Source organism: Elephantulus edwardii, unplaced genomic scaffold, assembly GCF_000299155.1.
Source record: "Elephantulus edwardii isolate Elephantulus edwardi_28Jun2011 unplaced genomic scaffold, EleEdw1.0 scaffold00308, whole genome shotgun sequence".
Classification (NCBI taxonomy): Eukaryota; Metazoa; Chordata; class Mammalia; order Macroscelidea; family Macroscelididae; genus Elephantulus; species Elephantulus edwardii.
Window position 1 is genome coordinate 318,229 of NW_006400058.1, and position 21,779 is coordinate 340,007.

The 21,779-nt window shown below is 44.1% G+C and overlaps 1 protein-coding gene across 1 annotated transcript; it reads left to right on the plus strand.

The window, feature by feature from the left end:
• Window positions 1-9,637: 9,637 nt before the first annotated feature.
• Window positions 9,638-15,775, plus strand: LOC102847036 (testis-expressed sequence 101 protein-like). Its single transcript, XM_006901097.1, has 5 exons — window positions 9,638-9,746; window positions 13,775-13,960; window positions 14,980-15,108; window positions 15,254-15,500; window positions 15,772-15,775. Exons 1-5 carry the CDS (start codon window positions 9,638-9,640, stop codon window positions 15,773-15,775), a joined length of 675 nt encoding a protein of 224 aa, XP_006901159.1.
• The last annotated feature ends 6,004 nt before the right edge of the window (window positions 15,776-21,779 follow it).

Here is a 21,779-nt window from a genome sequence, read left to right on the forward strand (position 1 = left end):
AATAGTGCAACAATGAATGAGTGGAAGCCCAAAATCTCTGTAAATGTTTATGAAAATTAATAAAATATAATTATAGAAAAAAAATTAAAAAAAAAGAAAGACCTGAACATTTGTATAACTTTCATCATTTCTCCAAGTTCAGAGGGTTTCCGGAGGCAAGCTATTTTGGAAGTGGATACCATTCCTGCTTCCAAGCTTGTTTTAATTGGGGATCTCCACCCAACACCAAACACACACATCTTTAATTCAAGTAAATTTAGACTCATCTCCTGATGACTCTGTGTGATAGAGTAGAATTGTCCCATCAGGTTTCCAAGTACTTAATCACTATGCCACCACAGTTCCTCATGATACATAGGTAATGTAATATTTTGATATCATGTGCTAAGACAAGAAAGCTGTGGTGCGGTTGGTAGAGAGCCACGCTGCTGGTACAAAGACAGAGCCTTTCTGGTGGTTTGACTCCACCAGCTGCTCAGCAGGAGCAAGATGAGGGCAATCTCCTCCTATGAGATTTACAGCCTTGGATGACCCACCAGAGAGTCAGTCATGAGTCGGTGCTGACTTAACTGCGGTGAATTTGCATTTGAATAGTAGAGAGGAGAGGAGAGGAGAGAAGACAACACAACAGAACAGAATAGAATGTTATGTGTTATACTACAGAACAATTCCATCAAGTGAAATCCGTGTGTATAGTCTGTGTTTATGTTCCTTAGAGATCCATATTTGTCCCCATTTCAAAGAAAGGTGATCCCCCTAAAGCGTGAGGTTCGGTGGCAAGGACCTGCAACTACAATCCCAGAGGTGCACGGTTCGAATCCACCAGATGCTCTGCCAGGGAAGGAGGGACAATTTCCTCCTGTACCAGTCAGATCTGATTTGACGGTACACTCACACAAAAATAACAAAAATGTAAAAAAAAAAGCGTGAGGTTCAGATCCACCAGATGCTCCACTGGATAAGGAAGGGCAAGCTGATTCGATGGTATGTACACACACACATGGTCTTTGCAACCACTTGTTACACATAAGAGAGTTGGACAATGACTAAGGAGGATAGAAGGAGAATTGATGCCTTCGAGTTGTGATGCTGGAGAAGAGTATTGAGAATACCATGGACTGCCAAGAAAACAAACAGATTCATCCTGGAAAGGGTCAAACCGAGCTGCTCCTTGGAGGCAAGGATTCTGAAGCTCCGTCTAACAATACTTTGGACATGTTGCAAGGAGGGACAGGTCCTTGAAGAGGGACATCATGCTTGGGAGGGTGGAGGGACAGCGCAGAAGGGTAAGGCCCCCTATGAGGTGGATTGATTCAGTGATTGGGGTAATCAGGATGGGAGTGTCAGAGACAGTGCGATTGGCACAAGACAGAGCAGAGTTTAGGGCTGTTGTACATAGGGTCGCTATGAGTTGCAAGTGACTTGAAGGCACATAACAACAACAACAACACACACACACACACACACACACGAAAAGTGACCCAACAGAATGTGGAAATTATATAGCAATATCATTACTATCACATCAAGCAAGATTCTGCTGAAAATTATCCCAAAATTACTAGAACAGCACATCAACAGAGAACTACCAGATGTTCCGGCTGGGTTTAGAAGAGGTCATGGTACTAGGGATAGATATTATAGCTAATGTTAGATGGATCTTGACTGAAAGCAGAGAGTACCAGAGGAATGTCTATCTGTGTTCCATTGACTATGCAAAGGCACTTGACTGTGTGGATCACAACAAACTGTGGCTGACTCTAAGAAGAATGGGAATCTCAGGACACTTGATTGTGCTTGTCCAAAACCTATACTTGGACCAGGAGGCAGTCATCAGAACAAAGCAAGGAAACACCGCATGGTTTAAAATCAGGAAGGGTGTACGCCTGGCATGTGTCCTGTCTCCAAATGTTTTCAATCTATATGCAGAATAGATCATCCAGGATGCTGTACTCTATGAGGAGGAATGTGGCATCAGGATTGGAGGAAGACTCATCAACAATCTGTGTTATGTAGATGACAAAGCCTTGCTTGCTGAAACTGAGGAAGAACTGAAGCATTTGCTGCAAAAGGTCAAGGACTGCAGCCCTCACTATGGACTGAAGCTCAACATCAAGAAAACAAAGATTCTCACCACTGGACCTGTTAGCAGCATCATAATGGAGAGTGAAGAGATTGATATTGATATTGTTACTGATATTGATATTGTTTCAATTTGCTTGGCTCCACAATCAACACTCTTGGTACCAGCAGCCATGAAATCAAGACAAATTTCATTGGGAAAGTCTGCTGTCAGGGACATCTCCAGAGTACTGAGGAGCAATGACATCAGTCTGGAGACTAAGATGCACCTGATCCAGGCATGGTCTTCACAATTACTTGCTATGCATCGGAAATCTGGACAATGACTAGGGATGCTAGAAGGAGAATTGATGCTGTAGTGCTGGAGAAGAGTATTGAATGTACCATGGACTGCCTGGAGACCAAACAGTTTCATCCTAGAGAGGGTAAAACCAGGCTCCTCCTTGGAGGCAAGGATTTTGAAGCTCTGACATACTCTGGGCATGCTGCAAGGAGGGACCAGTCCTTGGAGAGGGAGATCATGCTTGGAAAGATGGATGGCCAGCGAAGGAGAGGAAGACCCTGGATGAGATGCACTGACTCACTGACTGCGGTAATGGGAGTAGGTATGTCAGAGTCAATAAGGTTGGCTCAGGATAGAGCAGGTTGTATATAACATCGCAATAATATGACACATAACAGCAACAACACGCCAGAATAATTATCACATCTATATCACTGATGTAGAAAATAATTATTTCACACACTGCTATATAACGTAAGAAGCTCTGTGTCCCATGTTATGTGTTGGGCTGTAAGTTAAAAGGTCAACAGTTCAAATCCACCAGCTTCTCTGAGAGGGACAGATGAGCAGTCCCCTCTTGCAAAGATTTATAGCCTCAGGAACTCATTGGTAATTGACTCCATGGCAGTGACAGTAGGAAGAGAAAAAGAGAGAGGATTCTATAATATTCTGTATATACTATACATTATTTAACAACATTAAATACAGAGAGAGAAATTTCATGATAATGAAAAGGCAGTAAAACTGTTCATTAATTAAGCCTTGACACCAGATCAGCTCCCCTCGAAGCGGGAAAGTGACACACCATATTGTGTAGATCCTTTGAGTTAACTTTCTGATTCCAATTTAGCAGTTCACCTGGCAGGAACGCAGCCACCTGCTCTGAGACTCACATAAAGTCCCCTAACAACCCTCTCTGGGACTCTGAAAGCAGACATCACCCGCATTTTCATCTCTCCGAGCAGCCTGTGTAATTAAGACCAATTATTTAACCATTTTAGAGCAGCCTGGAAAAACAGCATCTTCTCTGGGGAAAAGCCACCAGAGAAGTTTATGTATAAAAATTGCATCAGGCCACAAGTGGGAGAAGTTTGGGGATAAATAAATTTTTAGCCTATTAGAGAAAATTAAAACTCTGTAATGGCAAGAGGGGAGTTACACTGGGGCGTAATGAGGCAGCCTCCACCTGTGACAAGAGCTGTTTTTCTCTGTCTGGTTAGGCAATGGCAAGAGGAACTGGAATAATTTTTTATTCTTAGTGGCAGACTGGGAAAACATCACCCCCTGCCCCAGGCTGCCTTTCTACCTCCTATCAAATTCATCATTTGTCTTATTCCCTCTCTACCCTCTGCTCTTATCTCTCTTGTCCACGCAACAATTGCCTAGAAACTGTTGCATGGGAACTTAAACCTTTAGTTATGTAAAACTTCACTAAGAAAATCATAAAATATTCATTTCAAAAGGCTCTTTCTCAGCATAACAGTCTTATATAGCATAAACTGACAACAGTTCATCTGTGCACAGAGGAGAGCTTCAAGAAGCAGAAAGTCTAAATTCATAGAGATAAAGCAGTGTAGGTGGAGAGAGAGCATATTGACATGAGGTGAAACATGGAACCGAGGAGCTGTTCCATAGTGCTGTTCTACGGAGCTGTTCAAGTGGGAGTGATGAATGGCTTTCTATTCAGTTGTTATTGCCACCCAAATTATTTTTTTTTTCCAAAAATTTCCTTCTAAGTCTTCTTGGATCAATTTTGTGCTTTGGAGGTTTTTTTACTTTTGCTTCATTATTTCAAAATAATAGTCCCTCAGGCCTGGTTTAAATTGGCTTTTTTGTCAAACATTCTTCTAAGGGGTATAGCACTGGTCTGTGCAATGCTGCACAGGGCTAACTTGTGGTTACTGTGAAGCTGAACACTGTGACACTGATGTGCCAAATGTGATAATGGTTACCCATGGTGGACGGTGTTTGGTGGGGCTCCCCAATTGAATCAAGCTTAGAAGCAGAAGTGACATCCACTTCCAAAATGGCTTGCCTCCAGAAACTCCGTGAACCTGGAGAAACAACCAAAGTTATACAAGTGTTCAGGTCTTTCATTCATAGGGTCGCTATGAGTCATCTTTGACTCGACGGCACTTAATAACAACAACGTTAATAAAGATTGTAGTTGTCTACAAACAGATTCATCATAGAGAGGGTTAAACCAGGCTGTTCCTTGGAGACAAGGATTCCGGGGCTTCACCTGACATACTTTGGACATGTTGTAAGGAGAGACAGGTCTTTGGAGAGGGACATCATGCTGGGTAGAGTGGAGGGACAGCGCAGGAGGGGAAGACCCCCTATGAGGTGGATTGATTCAGTGACTGGGGTAATCGGGATGGGTGTGTCAGAGGCAATGAGATTGGCACGGGATAGAGCACGGTTTAGGGCTGTTGTACATAGGGTCACTATGAGTCGCAAACAACTCAAAGGCACATAACAACAACAACAACAGTGACTTCCTGTTAGATGCTATTGAATCAATGGCCAATAGCAACCCCATGAATAACAGATCTGAACCTTGCCCTTTCCTGCACGGCCCTCACTGTCTCTGATAAGCTTGAGCCCATTGTTACGGTCACTGTGTCAGTCTACCTCACTGAGGATCTTCCTCACTCCCTGACCCTCTACCTTTCCCAACATGATGTCTTTTCCAAGGGTTTGTCTCTCCTGAAAACATGCAATTTCACCATCCTTGCCTCTAAGGAGTGCTTCTTCCAAGACAGTGATTTATTAGGAAGATAAAGTCTTAGGCTCCTTCCCTGGAGAGCTTCTCTACAAGTCATGGCCCCACATGACAGCAGTTCAAAACAGCAATTGTTAAGCAAGCATTAACTTAACCATTCCTTACTTCGACCACTGATTTTCAGACGCAGTTAATCACAGAGTTAATCCTTCTCCCACAAAGACGTTGGTGAATTCAAAGCACCTGCCTTTGAGATTACAACACAGCTTCTTGCCAGTAGGCAGAAACCTGGAGAAATGGAAGAATATACAATGTCCATGGATAGGAAGATTCAATACAGTGAAAATGACAATTCAACCAAAGGCAATCTACAAGTTCAATGCGAACCCAATACAGATACCAATTCCGTTCTTCAACGAAATGGAAAAGGCAATTTCCAATTTTCTCTGGAATGGAAAGGGACCCCAAATAAGCAAAACACTACTGAAAAAGAGAAACAAGGTAGGAGACGTCACATTCCCTGATCTCAAATCCTACTACATAGCCATGGTAATCAAGACAGAGTGGTACTGGTACAGAGACAGACACGGAAATCAATGGAATAGAATTGAGAATCCAGAAATCAACTGAACTTTGACAAGGAAACAAAATTAGTTAAGAGGGGAAATGTCAGTCTCTTTAACGTATGGTGTTGGCAAAATTAAAAAACTTAAGCAAGATTCACACCCCACCTTATACACCCAAACCAACTCAAGATGAATCACGGACCTAGAAATAAGACCAAAGACTAAAATTCATAAAAAAAGTGAGAAAGAACTGTAGAAGCTCTAATCCACAATATGAACAGTCTTCCAAGCATAATGGAAAACCCACAACCAGGAGAGAATGAAATAGATAAATGATGAACAGGACTGCTGAGAACCAAATCCTATGCACATCCAAAAACTTCTTCAATAGAGTAAGAAGAAAACCAACAGACTGGGGGAAAATATTTAGCAATCACATATCTAATAAGGGACTTATTTCTAATTTCTAAAATGTATAGAATACTCCAGCACCTCAACAAGAAAAAGGTAAACAACCCAAACACAAAATGGGCACAGGTATGAATAGGCACTTCACCAAAGAAGATATTCAGATAGCAAACAAGCACATGAAGAAATGTTCAAAATATTATAGAACGAGTATGAGGACCCAAGGCAGGGAGGAGAGGAGCAGAGAAGTGAGTATGGGGCAAGCTTAATTACAGGGTAGCACAAATTGATAGGTGGAGGGAGGAGTGGGTAAAGGAAAAGGGAAAGATCTGGTGGGAAGAACAATGTATACAAACTTTGTAAGTAAATATACATATAAAAGAATAAAAGGAATGTTCAAAGTCTCTAGCTATCAGAGAGACGCAAATAAAAACAACTATGAGATATTGAACACTATTTAAAATAGTGATAACTATGTCATTATTTTATGATAATATAACATTTATATATCTTTTATAACATAACATTTATGATAATTGCAACATAACAACATCAGATGTTGTAGTTGCTGTCTGATGCAATAGGCCCCTAAATCATAGCAACCTCACTTGTTACAGAGCACACCTAACACACAGAATTAGCTATCTAATCATATACTCTTATAAACAGTCTTTCCCTCATCTGTTTCAATGCAGTATATATTATTTATCCCCTCTTTCTCAGTCTCCCTCCAACCTCTATGTCAGTCTTCTTTATAACAGTGGCATTATGCTGTATTTGTCCTTTTTTTTTTTACTTTTTTAGGTTTTATTTCTTCAATACCCAAAATTTGTTTAACAGAAAGGTTTTTCATTTATTCATATATTTCTTTAATTATTGAACATTTTCTCCCCTCATTTCCCTCCCCCTCCCCCAACCCACCCTGCAATGCACCCCCTGCTCCAGATTGTTGTCATACATTTAGTTGCTGATGTTGATTGCCTTTGAGTTGATTACAACTCATGGCAACCCTATGAACAAAAGGCCTGATGCTCCTCTACAACTATCAACATTTATCAAAAGTCATAGGGTTTCCAGAGGCATATTGTTTAGGAAGCGGATGCCACTCCCGCTTTCAAGATTACTGCCTAATCATACATTCTTTTCAGACAGTTCTTCCCCTTATCTGTCCTAATGCAATGTTCATTATCTTTCTACTCTTTTCCCAAGCCCCACTTGTCTACCCTATTTTATAACACTGATGTTATGCAATGTTTGTCCTTTTGTGACTGAGACACTTCACTCAGCATAATGTGTCCTCAAGTATCTCCCATATTGTGTAATGTGTTATGGGTTCATTTCTATCCATTCCTTTGTCAATGTGCACTTGGGTTGCTTCCATCTCTTTGTTATTGTGAATAATGCAACAATAAACATGGATGTGCATACACTAAATCATTGCTCTTGAGTCAGAAACAACTCAGTGTTAACGCTCTAGTGGGATTTCAGGGGTGGAAATCACACCAGAGGAGATTGCCTATCTTTTTTCTGATCTGCCTTTGGGTTGGCACTGCAACTTTTTGCCCACAAGGCTAGCAGAGCTTCTATCACAACTGTCAAACAAAAAGAACACAATACCAAATTTTTATCATTTCTTTAAAAATAAAATCTTAAAAGCCATTCATTTGTGCCATACCTCATTGAAGCAATACTGGCTCTGAAAGTACCCAACAGTGACCCTTACTTGGGTAAATCTGGAAAGGCTACAGGTATTTGAATTTTTTACCATGCAAACTAAATCTGAATGGCATGTCATGCTCAAGGTACTGATCACAGACACCCTGTTTAGATGTGATGTAGACTCATACTGCCTCTATTGAGGTGGCTGGCATGATTAAATGGCCGGATGGTAATGCCTGAGCTGAGGCAAGGGTCACCACAGGGAAAGAGTGGGAGGCCAAGGTGGATCCCAGTAGCAGGAGCTTCTGGTAGAGCTTGGCATAGGTACCAGGCTGGGAACACAGAGGCCATTTGGATAGGGTGATGTATTTAGTACTAAGAGGCAGAGGTTTGAAAGAAGAGGTTTGGTAACTAGAAACGCATAAATCCAGCAGTCTGAAGATACACAAGGCAGGCGCAAGGTCGTTTGGAGGGCACTGCCTGTTCTGCACTGTATCACGTGTCTGGGACAGCAGAGAAGAGCGCCCTTTCTGGCCAGTTTGTCATTATAGCCAAGCTGCGTGTATTCACCTCCTCAAGCCCGCTGGGAGTGGCCTTCTCCGGGGCCAATGAGTGATTGAACTCCCAGATCATCCAATGAGCTCACTGGCCAATTTCTCATAAACCAATGGGGCTTCGAGGGATCTGTCAGGCTGAGGTTAGTCCCGCCTGCCATGACTCTGGGAAAGTATAAAAGAAGGCTGGGCGCCACACGGGGGCGCTGTTATCGGCACCTTCAGCGCGGAGGAGTTTGCCCAGTCTGGCTGAGTTTTGGTGTCTGAAGAGAAAGGAGGCCTTAGGGACACACCTCAGGCTTCTGGGCCAGAGGGAGGAGGGCGCTTTGGGTAGGGACTCAGGTCTGAGAGGAGAGAGAGCTGAGGTAAGGGGCTCTGGGGTGTGAGGGAGGAAGGAGCTGGGGTCCTGGCGGTGTGAGGAGGGGGTGGGGAGAGTCTGAGGAAAGGAGACTGGACACGGAGAATCATTTATGCTTTGGGGAAAGATGGCTGAAGCGCAAGTCCGTGAGTTCCTAGATGAGGCAGAACAGGCAGTCCCACCTTCTTTCTCCGATAGAGACGGGGCCGGTGGTGCTAGAGACCAGGGCCGTGAGGAGATGAGATTTTACCCTGGATGGCTGAGTCTAAGACAAGGGGCCTTTGGGCACAATGGTCTCGAGGTTGGAGGGCAGGGAGTTGCCAGACGTCCTCGGGGACTGGGAGCTCAGCCTCCTGGGTCTGAGAATAATGGAAACTTGGCTCCAGTACTCTAGTTAACTTGTTCCAAGTCCTCAGCTAGTCAGGGCGAGGCTGCCCGAGGGGCGGGGTCGCAACAGGCGATGAAACCAGAACCAAATCAGGGGTCACCGGGTTGGCTGCACTGGTCCACTGTGTGCCCAGGTGCATCTGCTGCAGACCGAGCTCCTGACGCTTTTCAGTGGCACATTCGGAAACTGATCACCAGACCTTTTTTGCAAAGCACTTTCGGGTGTTATGAAGCACCAGCCTTTAAATTAGTGGTCAAATAGATTAACCATTTCCACCCAGGGACTTCACACTAAACACAATAAACTCTACCTTCATTCAAGCCAGAGCATAGGTTTAAGACGGTCTAAAAGTCTTCTCTTCTTCATCATATCTCAGATCCTAATCAGCTTTCCCCAAAACCTCTGAAAGAAGCCATGGGAACCTGTCACACCTGCACTTTGCTGCTCCTTTTCCTAGGCACTTTCTCCCCGATCTGTATGTATGGGAATGGGGGGAGGAAGCAACTTATAGGGGGGATTTACGGTGAAAAGGCCCCACAGAGAAGAGCAAATTCTTATCTTGATCTTGTTTTCTCCCAGTGGCCAAAGATTTGTATTGTTACAACAGTAGAAACATGGATTTGGTCATGGATTCAATCAATGCATTTAACTGGACCACAGAGGAAACTACGATTTGTGGAAACGGATCACTTTGCCAGGAAAGCATTCTGATTATTTTGGCAGGTAAATTAAGAATGGCAGGTATGAGGGAAAGTGATTATGCCCATTTTAAGTGCTTTCCCCCCTTCACCTGCCCAGACTCAGCTAAGTGTTCACCAGGCCCTGTAAGCAAGGAAAGCATGTGCTTAGATAAACAACACAATCAATACTGCTTGTCCAAAACAAGATCCACAGATGCCAAACACACAATATGTAGGAAAAGTCAGTGCTCCAGTGCAAGGAAATTGGTAGGACACCAAGTAAACTTAATACCCAGTTTACCACCTCAGAAGCTTTAAAAAGATATGTGTAAATGGCAGAAGTGCCCCAGAAGTATTGAGTAACAGAGCTCAGTAACAATGTACCATACCATCCTTGACACAGTTGAATCCCATGTAAAAAGCAGCTTTGTTGTTGTGTACCGTCGAATTGGAACCAACCCATAGCTGCCCCTCTGGGTTTTCAGAGGCAGTTAATCACATAGGGGGAGATTGCCCTTCCTTCAACCACAGAGCAGCTGGTGGTGGCCTCAAACCGCATGCCTTCAGGATTGCAGCACAGCCTCTTGCCACTAGGCCACCAGAGCGCCCATCTTTGACACAGTTGAATCCCATGTAAAAGGAAGGATAGCGGCAGACGTTCTTGCCAATAGACTTTCCATCTTGATGTGGTTATTCCTGTTGAAGAATGCATGCAGGCATCTAGGAAATTAGTGCAGGCTTATCCCAGTGACTTAAGTCTTTTACAGGAAAGTACAATTGTTTCATTCTTCTGTGAAGACTAAGTCTATAGATTGAGTAAAGATTACTTATATAGGCGTGTTATGATTCCATAATAGAAGATAAAATATAACGTTGAAATTGCCTTACTCATATTCATAACGTTAATGATCACAAATGACACAACAGACATTTTCATCCCAGGAGACTTAGAATACTCGGTGCACAACAGTGACTCGAGAAAGATTCTATTCCATTGTCCTTCTCTGTATATGCATGGCTATGGAAGAGAGCTCTGGTGGCCAAGCAGGTTACAGTTGTGTTTCCAACCCAAATGTAGGAGGTTCGGATCCACCAGCTGCTCCAGGGGGAAAGATGAACAGTCTCCTCCTGTGCGATTTAGGGCCTCAGTTACAGGGTCTGTTCTGACTCCGTGGCAGCACCCAACAACAATTACCACTGAGTCCATGACCTCTCCTAGCGACCAGCCTTTGGCTTTCTGAGGTTCTGAGGCTGTAAATCTTTATGAGAGGAGCTTGCTCCTCTTTCTCCCAGGGAGCAACTGATTCCAACCCCAGACTTTCCAGGTAACAACACAATACATAATGCATTATCCCACAACAGCTCCTTTTATGATTTATGGAAGTAGATGTTGTTGTTAGGTGCCATCAAGATGACCGTGACTCATAGTGGCCCTGTGAACAATGGCTCTGAACTCTGCCCTCCCCTAAGCCAAACCTCACCATTTCTGACACACTTGATCTCATCTCGTCCAGGGTCTTCTCCCCTGTGCTGACCCTCTACCCTTCCAAGCATGTCCTTCTCTAAGGACTGGGCTCTCTTGGCAACATAATATACTAGACAGCTTAATTATGATGAAGTAACTGAAGAATTTATAAGAGCAAAGAGGAGAAAGACATGTTTTTCATTGTAGCATGTTAGAGATGAAAAAATGAGCTCTGGTGTAGAGAGCTAGCGGTGTGTGTGGTCAGTGGTTCAAACCCATGAGCTGCTCTGAGATGGGCTGTCTTTTCCCATAAAGATTTACAGCCTTAGACCTGACAGGAAGTCCAGATTAATTCCACAGGGGGTGTGGCTGTAGATAGAGATGAAAGGTCTATCTGAAAATAAAATACAACAGTTTATTGTAATGTTTATTTTCTAATCATTAATTTTTCTTTTATGGGATCTTGTCATTTGTTAATTTATAATTAAAGCATTTATTATAAAATCAAAACTGAAGTAAGAACTGTTAAAAGCAAAGCTAATGATATTCAATTTTTCATTGTGGGAGGTTGATAGCCTTTTACATTGGTTGGTGGAATGGTTAAGTTCACTGACTTTGTGTTGTTTTATTGTGTAATATTCTTTTTGTAAAAAATTGATTTCTAGTGAGAATCTCAGGATGCTGTAATCATTAAAAATGTTATATAGTTCACTTTACTCCACTAAAATGGCAGAGGCCACTTTAGTAATCAGTCACTAATATTGTGTTCACTTTTTAAAAAAATTATATTGTGGATAGCTAAGATACACACCCACACTTACATAAAATACATATACATATATACACATATGTACATATATATACACATACATATACATAAATATACATATATATATGTGTGTGTATGTATGTATATATATATATATATATATATATATATATATATATATATATATGGTTCGGGAAGAGATATGTGTAATATGTATCTCCACTCCTCACTTATGGGCATGGTTAGATTCTAAACACCAGATCATTAAGGGGAAACTTGTATTATAAGAGAGTTAAGGCCACATCCATCTTTAACGCCAGTGTTCCCCCAGTCAATCATTGTCTATCAGGCACCCCAGTACATCTCAGGATGTGTACAGTGTGGTGGCACATAAGGTGTGGCATGGTGAGCCTCCCTTCCCCCCCACATCTTCACCACCACCTGGGAGTTTCTGGGTTTGGTGGTCATCATCATCCAGGAGGATTGTGCACTGCCTCTGAAGTAGTAGGGGCCCATCATCACCTGAACACGTCCCAGAACTCTGAATGGAGCAAACCTCCCCACCCCAGCTCGTTTCTCTACCTTATTGCTCCACCGAACCCAAAGGCTGGGCTTGGTGGTGAGAAATTTCCAGCCTGCAGGCTGGCGAGGCCTGGCCGCCTGGGCACAGGGTGGCAGAGAGGCTTCTTTGGAAGAAGAGACTTCCAAGCCTCACCCAGGTCCTGCAGCCTTAAGTCCCCCCATCCCCTCACAGCTCAGCCACCCTCACCTTCTGTATGTTGCCCGTCTGCCTCATGCTCAGAGTGGCTTGCCCCAGAGAACACAAACCTCGACCTTTCTGTAGGTCCCACAGTTCCCCTGTCTCCCTCACAAACCATCGCCTCTTTTTCTTTCCTGCTCCTCCTCCATCTCTCAGCACTTGACTAAGCAGAAGAGATGATAAGTTGTTTTTCTGTTGTTGTAAATGCAAAAGGTTGGATAATAGTCAAGTGCAGAAGACATAAGAGACAGAGAGACAGACACATAAACATTCCAAATATCCCATTCAGACATATAAGTAAACAGAGCAGGGGAATTACAGATTCTCACCACTGGACCAATTGGCAGCATCAGGATGGATGGTGAAGAGATTGAGATTGTACACAGTTTTAGTTTGCTTGGCTCCACAGTCAACACTTTTGGCACCAGCAGCCAGGAAATTAAAAGGCTCATTGCCATGGGAAAGTCTGCTGTTAGGGACCTCTCCAAAGTACTGAAGAGCAACGGTGTCTCTCTGAGACGAAGGTGCATCTGATACAGGCCATGGTCTTCGCAATCACTTGTTATGCATCAGAGAGTTGGACAATGACCAAGGAGGATAGAAGGAGAATTGATGCCTTTGAGCTGTGGTGCTGGAGAAGAGTATTGAGAATACCATGGACTGCTAGGAAAACAAACAGATTTGTCCTGGAAAGGGTTAAACCAACCGGGTGGCTCCTTGGAGGCAAGGATTCTGAGGCTCCGTCTAACATACTTTGGACATGTTGTGAGGAGAGACCGGTCCTTGGAGAGGGACATCATGCTTGGGAGGGTGGAGGGACGGCGCAGGAGAGGAAGGTCCTCTATGAGGTGGATTGATTCGGTGACCGGGATAATTGGAATGGGAGTGTCAGAGACAGTGCGATTGGCACAGGACAGAGCGGTGTTTAAGGCTGTTGTACATAGGGTCGCTATGAGTCGCAAGCGACTCGACGGCACATAACAACAACAACAACAGGGCCCTCATATATGCCTTAATCTAATCCTGCCCAAATTTCACCTTCACCATCCACTTTCCCCATTTGCTGTCTCCTAACAGGCCCTGAGTCTATCATTGTGGCATCTAAGGGCTGTATCCCTGACAGGTTACAGCAGGTAACCCTTGTCCGACATGCTTCATTCCCTGGCTTGAAGGTGGTGTCCTTCAGTAACTTCTGTGAGGAGAACTATTGCAACAACAGACCCAGGATACCTCCATTATGGATCCCACCAGAAGACCGTCCAGGTACTGCGGAAGAAAAAGATGTATGCCAAGAGAGACTCACAAAACCCACTGGGGAAAGCTAATCTCCTCCTTTTCTGTGTTCTTTCTTGCCTGAAACCTAAACAGTCTATACACACAAAAGGACTTTCTGAATTATTATCTAAACAGTGAGGTCTAAATACTGCTCAGAGTAGAGCCCATCAGAGACAGTCAGGATCTGCACTGGATTTTGTGTTTAGTACACAGATGCCATTGTAGGTTTCTATGTATGCAGTCAGTCTAACAACTGTTTCCCTATTACTAGTGATAGTGCCAAATGCCCCAGCTGGACCTCAAGGTCTGAAGTAATCCTTTCCCTGTCTAGCTTTTCAACTTTGTTTCTCTTGCTTCGTGCTTGTCTATCTCAGTAGCTGTAGCTGTATGCTAACCAGGGCTGATACAAAAAAGTACTTAACAGTGGAGATGGGATTGGCCAGTCAGAATGAGTGCTGGCCATATAGGTCCCCTGGTTCGGCCATCCCAGTGCCTGCCCACTACTAACTCCATTCCTTAGAACTTTCCAGCTTGATCATACCTCCAGGCAGTTGCCTTGTTTCCTTTACTGTCACCTCACCCCATTTTCCAACCTCTACTCTTCCTGCTTCTCAGCAAAAGTACCAGCTTGGTGAAAATAGTTTGCAAGTTCTTTCAGGTATAATTAGTGACTCCTCCATTCTCCCACCATTATCCTTCAAACACCATGCCAATGGAATTGTATTACTAGAATTATTTCTGTGTCTTTCTCCTGTTAGCTATGGACTGTAGATGACAAGAAGTAATGTCTCTTCATCTCTCTCCCTCCTTACTGAAGCACAGTTTGGAAGCCTTGTTCAATGAGGTTATTAATGCCAAGAAAATTAGTCGGAGAAGAACTGGGAAGTTGCAGTGATGGACTTTGATTAGTGTTTGCAGCAGAAAGGACTCAGACAAGACAAGGCAGCCAGGAGGGATATAGTAAGAGGCAGGACATGTCCTTCACTATGCCTTTTTTCCCCTTCTAGTTCCCAAGACAGCACAAACCCACTCTTGTCCAACCTGCTTGGCTCCAGGGACCTGTTCCAATGCCCCTTCCATACCCTGCCCCAGGGAGGCAACTCGATGCTATCAAGGAAAATTCCAGCTTACAGGAGGTAAAGAGAGCACATGATCATATCAGATATTTGCATGGATCCTGGAAGGTCCTAACCCTTGGGGTTCCAGGGAGGAAGGAGGACTGGCTTCCTTGTTGACTTCCTGAGGCATCGATCTGTCTCCCCCTCTGTCTTTGTTCCGCAGGCGTCTTCAATTCATCTGTGGAGGTCAGAGGCTGCACCGCCATAAATGGTTGCAAGCTGATGGGTGGGATCTTCACCATCGGAGTCATAGAGGTAGAGGAAGTATGCCCCCAAGAGTCTTTCACTCAGTTTCGAAGGGCTGAAAATGGAGCCACCAGGCCTCCCATTTCCTTTTGGGGCTTAGAGCTTCTGCTGCCATTGATGTTGCTGCTGCTGCTGCTGTTGCTGCAACCACTTACCCTGAGAAGGTGCTTCTGGGCCCCAGTTGTAGGGCAACTCTTTTGACTGGTGGGGGGCGAGGGGTGTCCTGTAACTCCTGGTCTTCAACAAGTTGAAGAAGGCAGGGACTTGAGGCTGAGCAGAGAGATATGCCTGGATGTACTACTAATAAAATGTCTACTGTGATTTGTGTGTTGTACACATGGGAACCTCAATACAAGAGGAGAATTTTAGACCTGAGACTCCCTGCAATGGAATCAGTTCTGACCCCTAATGACCCTCTCTCCCATCTTTCTCCAGTTGAGCAGCTGATAGTTTCAAACTGCCAACCTTTTGATAAGCCCGTCACATTATACACTATGCCACCAGACTGACTTCAGGGCTAGGAAGGTGCTTAAAGTTCATTTTCTCCAAACCACATCTTTTTCAGAAAGAAGAACTGAGCTCTGAAAAACTGAGATGTGTTCCTCATATTCACATGGCTATGAGTAGAGCCAAGATCAGAACTTAAATTTTAAATTTTGACCCAAAATCTAGTTTTATTTTCACTTTAATATCATACTATTTCTTGCTGAGTGAACAAAGACTAGTGTTAGCCTATATTTGAAAGTCCCCCTGGCCCCATGTGAAGACTGCAGTCAGCATTAGGGCTTCTGATGGTTCCCTAGGAGCTTTGGTGGTTTAGTCCATAGGGAGTTGCACTGCTGACTTTGCTAACTCCGTTTCTTTGGCAGTTTGAATTCACCTCTTTGCTCCAAGGAAGAAATATGGACAGTCTCCTCCTATGATTTGTAGCCTCAGGAAACTCCCTGGAAGGTCAGCTAGGAGTTGGTTCTAACTCAACAGCAAAGTTTTGAGTTTTCTGTTTACCTAGTGATACAGCAGAATGAGAGGAGTCAGATACCAAAATCTCTTATTATTATCATCTCCTATTATTGGCCCCATCGTCTTTCCCACTGTCCACTCTCTGCCATTTCCTTCCTCTCTGTCTACTGAAGATCTTTTCCATGAGCAGAGAGAACTTAGGTAGGAGTCAGCACTCAGAAGAGTGTGATGAATGGGGCCTGAAACTACTGGGGTGAAGATTTTGGAGAGAGAGGTAAATTCCCATGCTTCTGTAATTCAAAACACATAAAATCTGTCTTGATGTAAAAGACTAAAACAACACAGAAGAAATAAAGAAGAAACTAAAGGTAAAACGAGGGGACAACATGAAAATAGTGAAACTGCTTTCTCTCTCATTGCCATCAGAGTGAGAGAACCAACTCATAGCTGATCCAATAGGTTTCCAAGGCTATAAATCACACAGGAGGAGGTGTGCCCATCATTTTTCCCGTGAAGCCTCTGGTGAATTCAAACCGGAGAGGCAAGGCCTTTGGGTTAGCAGTGCAACACCCAGCAGACTGCACTGGCTTGAGAGTAGGGAACTCAGTGCAAACTACCATCTCTCACAAAGGCTGGGGCAGTCTAACCACATCCCACAAAGGCTGGGGCAGTCTAACCACATCCCACAAAGGCTGGGGCAGTCTGACCATATCCCACAAAGGCTGGGGCAGTCTGGCCACAGTATGGCTTGAGAACCCTACTGAGTACAGCTCTGCTGGGCACACGTGAGGTCAATGTGACCCGGAGTCAACAACACTGCTGGCTTCTTGGGTTTTGTGTTTCATCTCTACGAAGTTGAGGCTCAGAGATCTCCTGGATGAGCTGAATTGACTGGCTACAGCAGTGGATTTAACAACACCAGACTCTGTGAGGACAGCACCTGGTTTTGTTCTGTCATACGTGAATCAGAGTGTCATTGTCAAAGGCACCAAGCAACAAGAAGTTCTTTCTAGAAATCTTTTGCCTTTCTTCCAGTCCCCGGGCCTCGGGGCTCCCTCCAGGTAGGAAGTTATTTTTGTCCTTGGGCCTTGTGTCAGTTTTGATGAACCATGCTCTTGGTTGGAAAGAACTATTTGTGTTTTTTTTAAAAAAATGAACTGTTTCTTATGCTAAAAACTCACTGCCACCAACTCAAAATCAACCCATAGCTGAGTCTCCAGTGGGTTTAGGAGGTGGTAAATTGATAGGAGAAGATTGTCCATCTTTCTCTGTTGGTGCCTCTGGTGGATTCAAACTACCAGAGAGGTGCGGCCTTTGGCTTAGAAGCACAGCTGTCTTTCTCGAGGCATGAAGACAGTTGCTAGAGAGATTCCTCCAGTGAATGGACAAAGCGTATGGTTTTTAAAATACTGACATTGCTATTTTTTTTCAAATACATCTAATAACTTGATACAAGTTCTTAGCACATAGAAATTTGTCCAGCCTCAAACTCAAGTGTGAAAACACAAGATTTATACTTGATAATAAACGTGTCTATAACTGTCCTCCATTCTACCTCCAGAGAAACTTAACTAATCTGAATAAACAGTCATGTTGACGTTTTCTTAAGCCATGTTCCAAATCTGTCCATCTGGGACTTTCTCTTCCCACTGTTCTCGTCTGGGGCCTTTGCGGTGGTGCTGGTGGACACGGGTAATTGATGTTGGTTTTGTCCCCATTATTCCCTCTGCTGTGGATGTCCAAGTCCTGTCCCTCCGCAGGCTCAGCTGCCCTTCCTGCTGGCCTCCACTGAGAAACTTCCACCTCTGTACAAGCAGAGGGCCATCCACATAGGCCCTCTTACTGAAATGGCAGAAATGCAAGCTTTTAACACTCCACCAAAGTTTAGGGACCAGCAAATCTCTTTATTACACATGATCAGCTAATGCGCTTACTGTTCCAGCCCAAGGAGAAGGAAAGATTGGGTTTATATACAGAAATTGGGCATGGGGTTACACGAAGTTTGCTGTGCTTGGCAGTTGAGATTTCTTCAGATATGGGAGTTGTTATTATTTCTGACTTCACATGGGTGTCCAGGTTGTGGGCCAGGTGCAGAGGGAGTGGTAGCCAAGCTGGGTCAGCTTATACTAGAACATAAAGCTTAGTAAAATATGTTATTGCCAAAATTATGGAGACATATGTTTCTTAAAATGGCTGTCAGAACAAAACGGTTTCTCTAATGCTGACATATAAAACAGCTTCTCGCCTTTCTACGAAGATGGAGCCGAAAGCGAAGAAGGAAGCCCCTTCCCCTCCCAAAACTGAAGCCAAAGCAAAGGCATTAAAGGCCAAGAAGGCATCCTGAAGGGCAACCACAGCCAAAAAAAGAGAATATCTGCATGTCACCCACCTTCCAGTGGTCTAAGACCCCCGGAAGAGCACCCCCAGAGGAACAAGCTTGGCCACTCCGCCATCATCAAGTCTCCCCTGACCACTGAGTCAGCCATGAAGAAGACAGAAGATAACAACACACTTGTGTTCATTGTGGATGTCAAGGCCAACAAGCACCAAATCAAACAAGCTGTAAAGAAGCTCTATGACACTGATGCAGCCAAGGTCACCACTCTGATTAGGCCTGATGGAGAGAAGAAGGTTTATGTTTGACTTGCTCCTGACTATGATGCTTTGGATGTTGCCAACAAAATTGGGATCATCTAAACTGAGTCCAGGTGGCTAGTTCTAAATACAAATTTTTCTCAAAAAAAAAAAAGCTTCTCTAATGCTGACATACAAGCTCCTACATTACCACCACAGTCCTGGGGTGCATGGGGAATTCGAGGTTGCCCAGGCATAAGGAGGCTCTGGTGCTGTACTCTGCAGGGAGTTGTGCTGTTAAAGGCGGCAGATCTCGGGAATTCAAGTCTACCAGCAGCTCCATGGGAGAGGGGTGGGCGATCTCCTCCTGTGCTATTTACAGCCTCGCGAAAAGACTGCGGTGGCCTGATTCAAGCCATGGTCTTCTCACATCAGACAACTGGACAACAAACAAGGATAGCAGGAGAAGAATGCATGCCTCTGGGCGGTGGTATTGGAGAGGAGCACTGACCACCCCTGGACTGCCAAGACATGTCTTGGAGAAAATACAGCCAGAGTGCCCCTTGGAGGCAAGGATGGGTGAGGCAGCTTCACATTTCATTCTCTGGACATGTAGCTAGGTGAGGCCATCCCTTGGAGATTGACATCATGCTTGGAAAATGAAGGGTCTGTGAAGAAGAGGAAGATGGACTGACCTCAGCAATGGGCTCGAGTGTGTCAGAGACGATGAGGACGGCACAGGACAGGGCAGGTACAGGTAGGTTGCTTGACTCAACGGCACCTAACAACAACGACTGGACAGGGATCAGCTATGAGTCCGTTCCAATCTGACGGCGGTGACTGAGTGAGGCCGTGGTGGGCGGCCCCCAGCTGGCACCTGTCTGCCCGCTCAGTGTGGTGGTGGGGACTTAGCCAGCAGGCCCATAGGAGAAGGGTTACTGATCTGCTTCCTTGAAGATTCCTGCCAACGAGACCCTGGGAGGCGCAGTTCAGCTCTAACACACGGGGTCACCAGGAGTCGAATCCACTCTTCAGCAGCTGGGTGAGGCTTTGGTCATTTTCTTTCAGGTACCTTACAGCCAATAAAACGCCTTCAAGCTCTGGAGAGAAGGGAACTTTATGGAAACTTGCTTCCTTCTAGGATCTTAGGGCAAAAGTGAGGCTCAGATTCCAGATTTCTCTTCCTTTCTGCCAGAGTTAGCTCTGCCCCACGACACAGACACCGTTCCACAGTCCTCTCAACTCTTATGAAATAGTAAGAACACTCACACCATCAGTCCATTCCCACTTTGAATCTTAAGAACTTCCAGGTCCTTCCATTCAAATGTTTGGCCTTGAAAGCTATTGTCTGTTTCTCCATTTATATTACCTCCTTTGCTCATAACAACCCTATTTAGAAAATATCCCAAAATCTAAGGGAGCTCTGGTGGCCTACTGGCAAGAAGCTGCACTGCAATACCAGAGTCGTGTGGTTCGAATCCACCAGATGTTCTGCTGGAGAAGGAGGGGCAATCTCTTCCTGTACTAGTCAGATCCAATTTGTGTATGATTTTTCTCTCAGTTGTTGTTGTTCTTGTTGTCAGATGCCAGTCTCAGGGAACTTACACTCTTGTTTCTTTCCTCTTCGTTCTCCCTCCCACTCCACTCTTCCATTCCTGTTCCTGTCCATCCACTTGCTCAATATTGTATGCTCTAGTCTTTCTTCCCCTCACTTGTTCTTCCTTCTCCTCAATGCCTTTACCTGATCAGTGATCCTTCCATGACTCCTCCTCCTTCCATTCCGTATATGCTCTCCAATCTGTGGATTCAAGTAAGATGCAATCACGGTGCTCGCTTCGGCAGCACATATACTAAAATTGGAATGATACAGAGAAGATTAGCATGGCCCCTGCGCAAGGATGACACGCAAATTCGTGAAGCGTTCCATATTTTCGACCCTGAAATTAACCAGTCTGTAACGAAGGAGGGACTGTTTAAAAAGAGGCAGGGAAGAGAAAAGAAAAAAAAAAGATGCAATCACAGAAAATTTCAATCTTTTCTCCATCTATCATGATATTGCCTCTTGGTCCAGAGGTAGGGACCTTTGTTTCCTTGATATTGAGATGTAGTTGGCATTGAAGGCTGCAGTCTTTGATACTCTGCAGCAAATGATTCAGGTCCTCCTCACTTTAAGGAAACAAGGTTTTATCATCTGCATAACACAGGTTGTTTATGTCTTTCTCCATCCACATTCTTCCTCATAGAAAGCCCAGCTTCAAGAATTCTTTGCTCAGTAAACAGACTGAATAGGTGTGGAGGAAAGATACAACCCTGACACACACCTTTTCTGATTCTAAACCAAGCAGTGTTCACATGTTCAATTTAGACAACAGCTTCTTGATCCAGGTAGATTTCACATGAGCACAATTAAGTGTTCTCATGTTAGCCATAACTTAGTGCATATATAAAATGTGTCAGAGTAACTTTTAAAAGATCACTTTGATGAGGCAGTTTCCAGTGTGCCCAGAGAGAATGCCAGGCTCAGAGAGAATGCTGGGCTCTATTTTTTTTTTGGGGGGGGTCATTTTTAATTGCTCAGAGTTTGGCCAGTACTTTACTTTCAGGAATTGTGATTTATATCTACACAAATTAAAAAATGCATTTCCACCACAACAAGATAAAGGTAAATAATCTAGTTGAAAGATGGGCACAGGATATGAACAGATACTTCACCAAAGAAGACATTCAGATGGCCAACAAGCACATGAAGAAATGTTCAAAATCCTTAGCTCTAAGAGAGATGCAAGTCAAAACAACTATGAGATATCATCTCACCCCAGTCAGAATAGCAAAATTTCACAGAACAGCAAGCAACAAATGCTGGCAAAGTTGTGGAGAAACTAGAACCCTTATTCACTGTTGGTGGAAGT

Coding starts and splice junctions, on each gene's coding strand:
- LOC102847036 (XM_006901097.1), top strand. CDS start 9,638: ATGGATTTGGTCATGGATTCAATCAATGCATTTAACTGGACCACAGAG. Junction 13,961..14,979: donor CCCACCAGAAGACCGTCCAG/GTACTGCGGAAG, acceptor TTCCCCTTCTAG/TTCCCAAGACAGCACAAACC. Junction 15,109..15,253: donor AAAATTCCAGCTTACAGGAG/GTAAAGAGAGCA, acceptor TTTGTTCCGCAG/GCGTCTTCAATTCATCTGTG.